Consider the following 13,086-nt stretch of genomic DNA (forward strand, 5'->3'; position numbering starts at 1 on the left):
TTTTCCTGATTGGAATCAGGGACATTTATTGCATGACTGATATGGGGGAGGGGTGTAAGTGAAAAATTTTCAAGTGCCTAAGGTGCTTAGATGTAAAATGGTTATACTTAGTAGCACTATTTAAATCAATTTTATTTTCGAAAATGTAGCATTTTTTAGATGAAATTCACTAACTTTACATGGTTCTTTAAGAGCTTGTGAGTTGCTCATGCTCACACTATAAGTGTCGTGTCGCCGTAGTTGCCAATTATACGGTCGAAAGAGTGCTAGGCTAGATCGATCTAGCATATTTTTTAACAGTGTTTCCACTTTACACTGGCCCACCTGTTCCGTTCTGCGACTGCTCACTTTAATAAATTTGTTTTTACAATTATTTTACTAATAATGTGGGTATTTTCGAAATTCCTGAACATTTTGACGAGTCGGGGACATTTTCGGGGACACTTGTTCATCGGGGACAGCACACTGTAATCGGGGACTGTCCCCGAAAATCGGGGACGTCTGGTCACCTTACTATAAACCCATTTCAAGCATAGTAACCATTTCATCTTGTTAATGGCCTATTAACCTGACTATTGGTACACCTTCAGTGCTATCGGTCATCGTGCTGGTAGTGATGAAAACACCTGTACATTCCATAAGACAATGGTCAAAACTACAAAGCTGTTATTCCTATGAGACTTGAAATACAAACAGTCGACATCCAATGTTATATAAATAACTGTTACCTACCACCTTACAATATATACTATATAAACTATATATACTTATTATATAGTATATACATATATACTATACACATGTATATATATCCATGGGATTTGTACGCTGTTCATATACAAGGATATCTGCTCAAAATGCTTTGAAAATTATTCCCTAGATCAAACATAATACCTAGTTGAGATAGTTATATCCAAAGTGTGTGCATTAGTGTCTGAACTTGAGATTCAGTCAAGGATAATTGTTACATGCCTGTATTAGTCTTTGTTTATTGTTCCATAATTTGTTTCATTGTTTATTGTTTAACATTGTGAAATGGTCTGCTGGCTGATAAGTAGTCCAATTTTGTTTATTTTAATGAGTGGAAGTTACTCCAAATGTAATAGCAAGAAGTCAATTGTCTGCTGAGTTTTTTCTTTCTTTGTAATTATTTAGGTTTAATACTACCATCAGACATCCAGAAATGTTTGATTCGGTGTGAATGCAATTTGTTTAGAAGAAGTAAGCACTGCTTCTTTTTTATTACAGTCCATTTACTCACCAAACTTGACATTATTTATACAAGTTGTTTAGCATCTTATCGGACATGGTTTGCAATATTCTAGATCCAGCAGTGCCGGAGCCATCCAGGTGTTTTAACGGCTTGGCTATTTTGCTTTTCTTTCAGAATTAAATCAGAAAGTATTTTCATCCTGTTCGTGGTTGCTTCTTGGTTGGGCCCTCCACTATTTACCTTTTTATTTGATGAGTCGGGTGTTGTATTTTCACCACTACTTTCCAGCGTTCCTATTCAGCTGTATGCTATCAGGTATGTTCCAACGACCCAAAGGTCTTACATCAGGAAGTGTCTGTAGTAGTATAGCCATCATTGGTAATAATCAGTTAAAGGTGAAATCAGTCATTGGTTAAAACAAAAGATGAATTTGATGATAATTGAGAAAGCAATAGTATTAAAACCCCGCTTTGGCTTCATAGCTGTCAGAGTGGTCCAAGAACCAGTAAGTTTATCAAGTAGCTAGGTTAGATAAGTAACCTTTTAAATGCTCATCATTAGTACTATATTGTTAACTGATTGCATTATTGAAGGGAAAACATTTCAAATCTGGAGAAATATTTGTAATGCATCAACCCAATATGAGCAATGCCCTGTGACCTACTTTACTTTACTTATTGGAGTACAATAAACAATACCCTAATTTACATATGAGAATCAATGCTAGAGTTGTTATTATCTTCAATTGCTAAGGTAATAACATGGATGATAACTTGAATATGTTTATTCAAAGCAACCAGTTAATGTAACAGATTGGCTGTATTGTAACAGCCACTCAAATAATTTACTGTAACAGTTAATGTTTCAATTATTGTTACTGTTACAGTGAGCCTTACTGTTTCTAATAAAATTAGTCTCACAGTAAAAGCTACTGTACCATCATGGTTACTGTAATAGTACTACTGTTGTTGTTACTGTAACAGTTACTGTACCATTATGGTTACTGTAATAGTACTACTGTTGTTGTTACTGTAACAGTTACTCTTACAGTATCAGCTACTATACCATTATGGTTACTATAATAGTACTAATGTTGTTGTTTCTGTAACAGTGACTCTAACAGTATCAGCTACTGCACTATTATGGTAACTGTTATAGTACTACTGTTGTTGTTACTGTAACAGTTACTCTTACACTAACAGCTACTATACTATCATGGTCACTATAATAGTACTACTGTTGTTGTTACAGTAACAGTTACTCTTACAGTAACAGCTACTGGACTATTACGGTTCCTGTAATAGTACTACTGTTGTTGTTACTGTAACAGTTTCTCTTATTTTAACAGCTACTGCACTATTATGGTTACTGTAATAGTACTACTGTTGTTGTTACTGTAACAGTTACTCTTACACTAACAGCTACTATGCTATCATGGTCACTATAATAGTACTACTGTTGTTGTTACAGTAACAGTTACTCTTACAGTAACAGCTACTGGACTATTACGGTTCCTGTAATAGTACTACTGTTGTTGTTACTGTAACAGTTTCTCTTATTTTAACAGCTACTGCACTATTATGGTTACTGTAATAGTACTACTGTTGTTGTTACTGTAACAGTTACTCTTACACTAACAGCTACTATACTATCATGGTCACTATAATAGTACTACTGTTGTTGTTACAGTAACAGTTACTCTTACAGTAACAGCTACTGGACTATTACGGTTCCTGTAATAGTACTACTGTTGTTGTTACTGTAACAGTTTCTCTTATTTTAACAGCTACTGCACTATTATGGTTACTGTAATAGTACTACTGTTGTTGTTACTGTAACAGTTACTCTTACACTCACAGCTACTATACTATCATGGTCACTATAATAGTACTACTGTTGTTGTTACAGTAACAGTTACTCTTACAGTAACAGCTACTGGACTATTATGGTTACTGTAATAGTACTACTGTTGTTGTTACTGTAACAGTTACTCTTATAGTAACAGCTACTGTATATATTGTAATTTAACAGAATTGATCAGAGATTTCATTCATATATATTATAGATAACCGGAACCATACTAAACAATCGGAAATTACAGCATATACTCATCTGATTTATAGGTTGAGGGAACATGTCATTTGAACAATTCTCCTAAATATACCCTTCCCCCACCCCCCTCCCCCATCCCACATAAATATTGATGAAACCCTTCTTGTTTTTTTAATGATTCTAGATTTAATTACAACACTTTTGGCAGGAAAGTATAAAAAAATCACTTAAATGAAACAGCCAGTTTCAGAATTTGTAATATTATGGTAGACAGATTAGTTTCCAACATTAACTGAAGGATCTTGCAATTGAAAATTGAAAATGCATTTATCAGATGGTAAGGAAGTGTCTGCTGTCAGATCAGAGTTATGGATAGAATTGCACCTCTTTTTATGAGATGACGTGAATAATAAGTGGAGTTGTGTCTTAGTAAAATTGTGAATCTCAAAGCAAATATGATTTACTTACTTTGAACTTTAGAGTCATCACTAAATGCTATCTCTGTTTGTACTGCAGGACATAATTGAAATCAATATGAGTTATATATTTTTATGATAGGAGAACATTCTTGGGATGCATATGAACAAATGTTAATCACTATGGTTACTCCTACAGGTATATTCATCAACCATCTTCTTCAATTACTTGATCATTATCTGCTTCCAAGCCGGCAGGGTGCCTTCAGACAAAGTGGATTGATTGTCATTTGTGCAATAGTCATACAAAGGTGAGTCATAAGCAGATGTTTTACTTCTGTGACACCTTAAGTTTATACGCTGACAGAATGTTCTTGAGACAAGTAATGATTTTGAAATGTCTCAAAGTTCTTCGGCATAGCTTAAATCTGAAAGTATCAATATAAAGTGAAACTCGCCCTTGATCATTTAAGCGTGCTTGCATGCTCAGGCTGCAAAATCATTACTGCTTGATATGAAAGCTGCCATTGGTTTTCTGTTACTAATTATGCTAAATTCAATGACTCAGCAAAAAATTAATAAAGGGCTACCCTACAATTGGCACAGTTTTGCAAAATTCTGTAATTAGCTGTTTGAGCCTCCCAGTCTTCTAAGAAATTTCTTTTAACTGACAATATTTGACAAAACAGATGTTTAAAAATAGAAGTGCAAGGTGTTCCTATATACTTTTTCTAATTATTGTTTTACCATGCAGAAGAAATCATTGTTAGATTTCTAGTGTGGGTGCTAGAAAGCTTACACACTAACTTGATTTCAAAGAATTCAGGCTACAATGTCTGTTTTACAATAAAGCTATATGGGAACAGATAGATACAAAGAACTGTATATTACTTTATGTATGAAATGTATTTGTATACTATTGTATAGTATATGGTTGAACATTGCATTAATACACAATGCTGTAGACTTCATTAATGTACACTACTGTAGACTTCGTTGATGTACACTAACATAGACTTCATTGATGTATACTACTATAGACTTCATTAATGTACACTAACATAGACTTCATTAATGTACACTAACATAGACTTCATTAATGTACACTAACATAGACTTCATTGATGTATACTACTAAAGACTTCATTAATGTACACTAACATAGACTTCATTAATGTACACTACTGTAGACTTCATTAATGTACACTACTTTAGACTTCATTAATGAACACTAACATAGACATACACAACTGTAGACTTCATTAATGAAGACTAACATAGACTTCATTAATGTACACTACTGTAGACTTCATTAATGTACACTACTTTAGACTTCATTAATGAACACTAACATAGACTTCATTTATGTACACTACTGTAGACTTCATTAATGAAGACTAACATAGACTTCATTAATGTACACTACTGTAGACTTCATTAATGTACACTACTTTAGACTTCATTAATGAACACTAACATAGACTTCATTTATGTACACTACTGTAGACTTCATTAATGAACACTAACATAGACTCCATTAATGTACACAACTGTAGACTTCATTAATGAAGACTAACATAGACTCCATTAATGTACACTACTGTAGACTTCATTAATGAAGACTAACATAGACTCCATTAATGTACACTACTGTAGACTTCATTAATGAACACCACTCTAGATTTCATTAGTGTACACTACTATAGACTTCATTAGTGTATACTACTATAAAACTAATTGCTCACTACTTTCGACTGCATCAATGTAAAATCTCTGTGTAATTCCTTAATACACATTACAGTATTTCATAAATGCTTTGCTACTCCAAAGTAAAACCAAGTTCCCTCAATATCTGTATATAAAACATCCTAAATCTCATTTCCTGCCTTTTTAAGTCCTTAACTGATAATGGAGACCTTAATATCACAATCCACTCAGTGTGTAGAAACTTTAATTGTAACTCAGAAGCTTCTAGAAATAGTTCATAAATTGACGTACACATTGTTAGATATATGCTAATATGGTCTCAAAATTTCAATCATGATTAACTGACTCAGCTAAACTACTAACCCTCTCAGCATCTGTAATTTTAATCAGATTTATTATCAATCAAAATAAAAAACAGGTATTAAAAGATGACAATGGTTATCACTTTCATAAGTTCCCAGAAAATGGGTCACTGAACTCCGGAAACTATAAATCTTCCAGGTGGTGTAATGTGAAAAGTAAGATCTTAGGCAATTCTGTGATATCTCTTAGTCTCTTAATCCACTTATAATCTTTATACAAGCTGCATGACATAACCTGGAAAGAGCCTTATCTCCACCCCTCCCCCCCCTATCTCCACCCCTAACCCCTCCAACTCCCTCCCTTTATTTCCATGTTGAGCTGCGGTTTGAACATGTAGTGTGGGAAGATTTCATGATACTAATTACTGTCTATGACTACTTCTATCGAGTGCATGAGGGCATTTGTGGAAATGTTGTTTCATTTATGATTACCAGAATTAGCATTTTGGGCATTCATTTTTCTTTATGTCCATGTCTGTGGTCAGTGGTTTGAATGCTATTAATAAGATGGGCATTAAAGGTTTTTGAGGTGTGATTTAAGGTATGATTGGCTATAAGTTCTTTCTTAATTTTCTCCATTGAATATTTAAACTAGCATTTATTAAAAGGGAGAGTAAAAAAGAGAAGATCTTGTCTAAAGCTTACATGTGCACCATGACGACGTGACGGTTCTACAGTTTGACGTGAGCCTTGAAGTGACTTTGAAACCACTAATGCTGATATTGTAACCACTGGTAGTTATTCCTGGTAGTAGTATTGTTATGTACTGTATGAATAACAAATGATTGGTTTTGTAAGGAGATCTCCATCTCGCACTTTCAATGTCTAGTTACTGCCATGATTGATATGTGAGTAGCCTTATACAGGATGTCATGGTGGGAACATTGTTTCATACTTTGATATCCTTTCCTGGGTGTTTATAATCACAATAAAAGTCTCTTTCATTCTTTTGTGTTGAATCGTTTCTGGCGTTTGAAATCAGGCGTGACATCCTGCATGTCATGCTGGTTTATGGTAAAGTAGCCTCTGTCTACTCAGAACAATCTTTCGTCTTTCTTGGAACACTTAGCCTATGTTTGTGAAGCGTTCTTATTGCCTGAATCCTACGTAAGCTGTGGTGTGAATTCTAAGAGGTCACCTAACACTTTACGCACTGTGAGGGGTTGCTATTCCAGTTAATACTCATTGGCAAAAACAATGTTAGTCTGGTTTTAGATGTAGTAAACTAATAAATAGAGGGTGTCCATGGACATTGAACGTCCCAAATGGCAGACTCCTGTGAGATTATTGGCCACCCCTAGTGGATGCATGCACCCACCCTAGGAGCTGCATTCATCCACCCCTAGTGGATGCATGCACTCACCCCTAGGGGCTGCATTCACCCACCCCTATTGGATGCACGCACCCACCCCTAGGGGCTGCATTCACCCATCCCTAGTGGATGCACGCACCCACCCCTAGTTGATGCATGCACCTACCCCTAGGGGCTGCATTCACCCACCCCTAGTGGATGCACGCACCCACCCCTAGGGGAAGCATTCACCCACCCCTATTGGATGCATGCACCCACCCCTAGGGCTGCATTCACCCTCTCCTAGGGGCTGCATGCACCAACCTCTATGGGCTGCATTCACCCACCCCTAGTGGATGCATGCACCCACCCCTATGGGCTGCATTCACCCACCCCTATTAGATGCATGTACCCACCCCTAGGGCTGCATTCACCCACTCCTAGGGGCTGCATGCACCAACCTCTATGGGCTGCATTCACCCACCCCTAGTGGATGCATGTACCCACCCCTATGGGCTGCATTCACCCCCTCCCTAGTGGATGCATGTACCCATCACTAGGGGCTGCATGCACCCACCCCTAGTGGATGCATTTACCCACCCCTAGTGGATGCATGCACCTAACCTAGGGGCTGCATTCATCCCAGGTTAAGAATCACTGATTTATGCAGATATTTTTTCTACTGAGTAACACAACTTTTCTAGTTGCAGTGATAATGGTAACCCTTGTCATTACTCATGTATGTGTGTTCATGTATATATGTGTGTGTGTGTGTATTAGGTGCAGCAGCTAATTTCTGTCTGAGATTATCATGTCAAACATACTATCTCAAAATATAGTACTTCCTTACCATCAGCAAATTTCCATACCTTGCTTAATTTCATTATTGGTGAAGTTTACATAAATATACAACTGCATACATAACAAGGTGAAACTTCCTTGTAATGGAAGAAGACCAGGGTAAGTTACATGAAATACAAATCAAGTAAATAAACCATTTTCTGACAGTTGTGTTTCCGTGAATCATTTTGTTAGCTTAATTACAACATTGGATAGAAGCTTTTTAATTAGCACTAAACTGTTTGCAAGTTGTAACTGATTTAGTGCTTCTTGTTACCTGTCTATAGCCTCTGCTGATTTTACTTAAATTACAGTATCTACTATAAAAAAAGATAACTCATGCACCGGACAGTTGCCATTTCATAGCAATGCATGCTGAGGGCATACACTAAATTACCATATAATATCTATAATTAATACCTATGCTACAGGCATACTTCACATTACCATGTAATAGCTATGATCTGGACATACATTCAATTACCTTGAAATATTTATGATAGTGCATTCAATTACCTTATAATACCTATGATATGGGCATACATTCAATTTGGGCATATTTTTAAATGTCTAGTAATGTCTTTATATAATAACTCTAAATATTATCTATATTTGTACCATTTGATCATATTCTATACCATATGGTATAGTTTCATATCTAGTAATATCCTGTTACCTATAGGGTGTACCGATGGTCTTTTCTTGGTAATTTAATGACTCAGGAAGTTAATCTTTACAGGTTCTGGATTTATGACTGCACTGTTCTGTAAATACAGAATGACGGAGGGAAGTTATTAGGCTGTCAGAAGGGAGGTTTAGAACAATCGAGACTGGAGTATAAAGTTTGTTTCACTGAACCACACTTAGAGATACAGGAAAGATACAAAAGTACATTGATATTTATCCAAGGTAAAGAAACAAACGAGAAATGAAATATCGCATATTCAGCAATATGCCAATTCATTGCGCAAAGCATGATCTTAATTAATTAAATCTCTTACTCACCGAACTGAGAATGCCCAGGGGAGCTGGATCCTATTTGCCCCCTCCCCCCCTCCCAATATAATAAAGCTGACCCTGGACGTGATCACATTTGGTTCAACGGCAGCTAAAAAATAATTATGCAATCATAAAAATGTCACAATGCTTGTTTACAATTCACAGTGAAGGCTTTGTTCTGTATGTTCATATATTACTTCTGTGCCAGTTAATGCGGAAGTGACATGGTCAAGTAACCAGAGGTCATTGGTCCATTGATCCCCCTAGCCCCCACAGTACTCTTTATCGCCCTTGTGGGTTCAGATCCTCCTCCTAGTGCTTCACATTCAACCTACAAAGCACTGAAACACAAAGCACTCTTCAAACCTCATGGACAGAGTAACAAGTAGATATTGTTCCTTTCGACCAAGCATGAGTGTAGTATCTAGCTTTATATGTCCATTTTGGGTACTTTGCTCCTGCAGCGCTACTGCGCAATTTTTTTTTTAACTGGATAACAGCGCTTTACAAATTCTTATATTATTTATTATTATAAAAGTGTTTGAACAGATCAAACACATGGTCGGTGATAGCAAGAATCAGCCCTGCATCTAGGTCCATGGTAAGATACAATAAGAAATTATACCTTTTAGTTATTTTGAAAGTAGTTATCAGAAGAAAAATATCACCTCAGGAAATTCCCAGCCTACCATAAGTTATTGCAATGTGAATAATTATCATTTGGTTCAAATCTATTTAGATTTCACTGCAAGGTACTTTGATCTGTGAGTCAGAAAAATGTTTAGTTGGATTTTCTAAGAATTACTGAAAACAAACAGCTGGGTTCACCTGGAAAGGAATTTCTATTGTTTAGCTGTATACATACCTCAAGTTAATTCAAGTCCATGGACTATGTCCTCATTTGTTCCACTGAAGGACGTCAAAATTGCAATTTTATTCTGGTAAGGATGGTAAGCTTTTGTTAAAGCTGTTATTTGGGAAACTTGAGAAGGAAAGTCAATAGGAGTCTTTAGTCTACATTTCTAGTCTAGACATACAGTAATACTGTGTGAATAACTGTTTGTACATTATTCCACTACATCAACTCTGTGTACTGGGAAGATTCTATCATGTTTATTTTATTTCTGACCGGTTTTTATATGGTCAGGAAGATTGCTTTTAAGGTTCATGAAGAGGTTATGTTAATATCAGGGATGTTACTTGATTTCCTCACGTTTGTTTTCTAACCATAAAAAGTCTGTACAAAAGGTTCAAGAGTGAAAATAGTTTTTTTATGTTAAGAATTAAGCTTTTGTTAGACCACAGTTTCCATAGACTACATTTGTCAAAAATTATTCAGAACCGAGAACAATGGTACTTGATGTGAGTGGAAGTGAGATAATGGCCACTGAAAGGGGATAGGGGAGGGGGTAAGTAGGTGTAGGTGGGAGGATTTTCCAGCCAGTTCATGCAGTGTTGGCTGTTGTAAGGTTGGTAAGTTATTCAACTTCAGTCACAATGTCATACTTTGATCTGTCTGGTTTTGTGTGGTATTCTGATTATTACCCTGACATTTGTTAAAAACTCCCTTAAGCTGTTCTTCCACACAGCTGTAATTTCAATAGCTATTTAAGCCCTGTCTTCATGACTGACGTATGTTCCTCCCTTCCCAGGGGAGTAATGGTGGACTTCATTACAAATACTTCACGACCACACCCATCATGATATCAGAGACATGAGTATTTACACTGACAAAATAACAGATACAATTCAAATTGGAAATGAATATGGAATAAAGGAAAGAAATGCATTTCTACTTAAATTTCATTTTAGGCTCATGTCCTAGCTTTTATCTCGTAAGGGGTTAAAGTTACTGATCAGCATGTATGTTACTTAGAAATGACATGTAAGGTTAAAGAAGCCGATTGTGTGTGGTGACATATCCCACACCTAAATTAACCTATTGGATTTGTTTGAGTATTGTCTACTGTCTAGAGAGTAATCATGCTTGAAACCTTGGAAATATCTTGGAAAACTGCTGGGACAACAGAGAGATCTGTTGGTTTGACAACCTTTTATCTCTACAACAGCAAGATTCAATTAAGAGCATAAATTGTTTTATTTTACACCTAATGTAATAATAAATCAATTATTGATCAATGCAAATGGCAAATGCAAAGTATGCAGTCGTGTTGGCTTGTGTGTAAGGATGAAATTCGTACTTGTTATGTAGATCCACCTTTAATAGTAGGTACAAGAACCCTATCGTTTTTTGTGCAGTCAAAGGTCGTTTCAGGTCAAGAGAGATCAAGTTCTTGAAACCTTGTAAACTTGATCACTCTAAACGAAAAGCTTGAATGAACTTCATACTTAGTATGTAGATCCACCTTTACAGTAAATATAAGACCTCTGTTGTTTTCTGTGGCAGTCAAGGTCATTTCAGGTTACCAGAGGTCAAAGTCTGAACACCTTGTTAAAACCTCAACTCAAAAAGTATGTATGAACTCCAGACATGAGTTCAAGAACATTGCTGGTCCCTTGAAACTGAAGTTAATTACTGTAACAATAACCAAAGCCTTAAAATCTTGTGTGCAGTGTTACAATAAATCTCGTTTAAAATGTGTCAAGGAATACTAAGATGTTTGACTTTAGCTTCATGGCTTGTAGTATTAACACTCACTCAAGCCTATCATTACCATAGACAGATTAAGAAAACCACCTTTGCTGTTTGGACAGGGTTAAAAGAATCTATAGGATGTGAACCTGTAGTTGTATCAATTTTTTGGGTACATAAATGATACATAGTAGATTATTTTATAAAGGGGAGGGATGGGGCACACTTCATATCCCCCTGTTTTTACTTTTATTTATTTACTTTTCTTTTGTGAATGGGGGCGAGTTCTTAATTAAATTATTTGGATATCCTTATATAAAATTTCTTGGGAAAGGTGATTTTCCTTTGTTTCCATTTTTTGGGGGTTGGGGGGAGGGCAAGGGGAAGTGATAACTGGGATCAGAGAACAACCATTTTGTGTTCTTCCTATTCACTGTTAATGATATAGTTTATTACATTTTGCTTCACATTGAGTGATAGTAGTAATTTGGTAATGCCCAACTTAAAGTCAACGTGTTTGCTCAAATAACAGTTGCATTTATCTTTCATCTTTAAATTTGGTTTATCAACAGCTTTTACAAATTCCATCCGTTCTCTTATGGTATGGTTGGACCTCTAGCTGATGAGGTTAATAGTACGCATCGTGGACTCAAGTGGCTGGATTCCTGGGAAATTTAAGAAACAAGCCGTCATGTAGCTAGAGTCAAAACAGAAGGGAAGTAATACACCTGGTTTTACTTAATTTGTTGCCTAGTAGCAGCTATGGGTTTACTTAATTTGTTGCCTAGTAGCAGCTATGGGTTTACTTTTTTTGTTGCCTAGTAGCAGCTATTGTTTTACTTAATTTGTTGCCTAGTAGCAGCTATGGGTTTCACATGTTCAGTGGGCTTCTATGCCAGCACTAATCAGCCCTTGAATCCACTTTGTTCAATTGTTAAATGAGAATTTGTTTGGTTTGTAAACACCTGACTGAAAGAGATTTCCCTTACTAACATGGACATCAGCATAAAGGTGTTCCCTAGCTGGGTATTTCCTCATACCAGAATGTAACTACAGACTGAAATATAATTACAGTAGATATGTACAATTGACTTGTCTTTAAAAGGAAAGTTAAAGGAGAATGAGGATGTCACCCTCTTGACACTTTCAATTCCATTCTGAAGACAAACAGTCGAATGGGAAAGTGTTATTGTGTATGTGTGACTGCAATGTGTACCCCATAAGGTATTGAGTGTATGTGTGTATGCATGTTCATGACTGTTTCAGTAACGGTGGAGGTAAGAGTTCGTTTGAGGTCACCATTAGCCAAATTATGCAAACTTTGTTAATAATTTGATTCAACAAGCACAGCTTATGTGAATGTCATTGTTGGATGGTTAGTGCCATGTAATGAGTACTAGCCTAGTAATAGTATTACTGAAAATGGAAAGGGGATTTGTGGTCAATAGTATTGGAAGTCTTAAACGTTACAAGCAATAAAGCTAACTTTGATGAATCTCATGTTTGGTGTATAGCTGCCTCTTCTTGACTATTAAGATCTTTGATCAAGGTCAAAGGTCATTTAAGATCAGCAGCACTGCAGCAGTCAAATATGGTGGAGGTTGAGGGTGATT

At 36.1% G+C, this 13,086-nt stretch overlaps 1 protein-coding gene across 3 annotated transcripts in view; it reads left to right on the forward strand.

Annotated features, from left to right (window-relative positions):
* Positions 1–12,345, forward strand: part of LOC139970514 (protein O-mannosyl-transferase 2-like) — a 30,616-nt gene extending 18,271 nt beyond the window's left edge. For all 3 annotated transcript variants that reach the window (XM_071976283.1, XM_071976284.1, XM_071976282.1), the window contains exons 18-20: positions 1,388–1,528; positions 3,881–3,992; positions 12,046–12,345. In XM_071976283.1, the coding sequence (XP_071832384.1) occupies positions 1,388–1,528; positions 3,881–3,992; positions 12,046–12,151 (359 nt within the window). In that variant the 3' untranslated portion in view covers positions 12,152–12,345. The remainder of the gene's footprint in view (positions 1–1,387; positions 1,529–3,880; positions 3,993–12,045) is intronic.
* The last annotated feature ends 741 nt before the right edge of the window (positions 12,346–13,086 follow it).

Source organism: Apostichopus japonicus, chromosome 8 (assembly GCF_037975245.1).
Source record: "Apostichopus japonicus isolate 1M-3 chromosome 8, ASM3797524v1, whole genome shotgun sequence".
NCBI lineage: Eukaryota > Metazoa > Echinodermata > Holothuroidea > Aspidochirotida > Stichopodidae > Apostichopus > Apostichopus japonicus.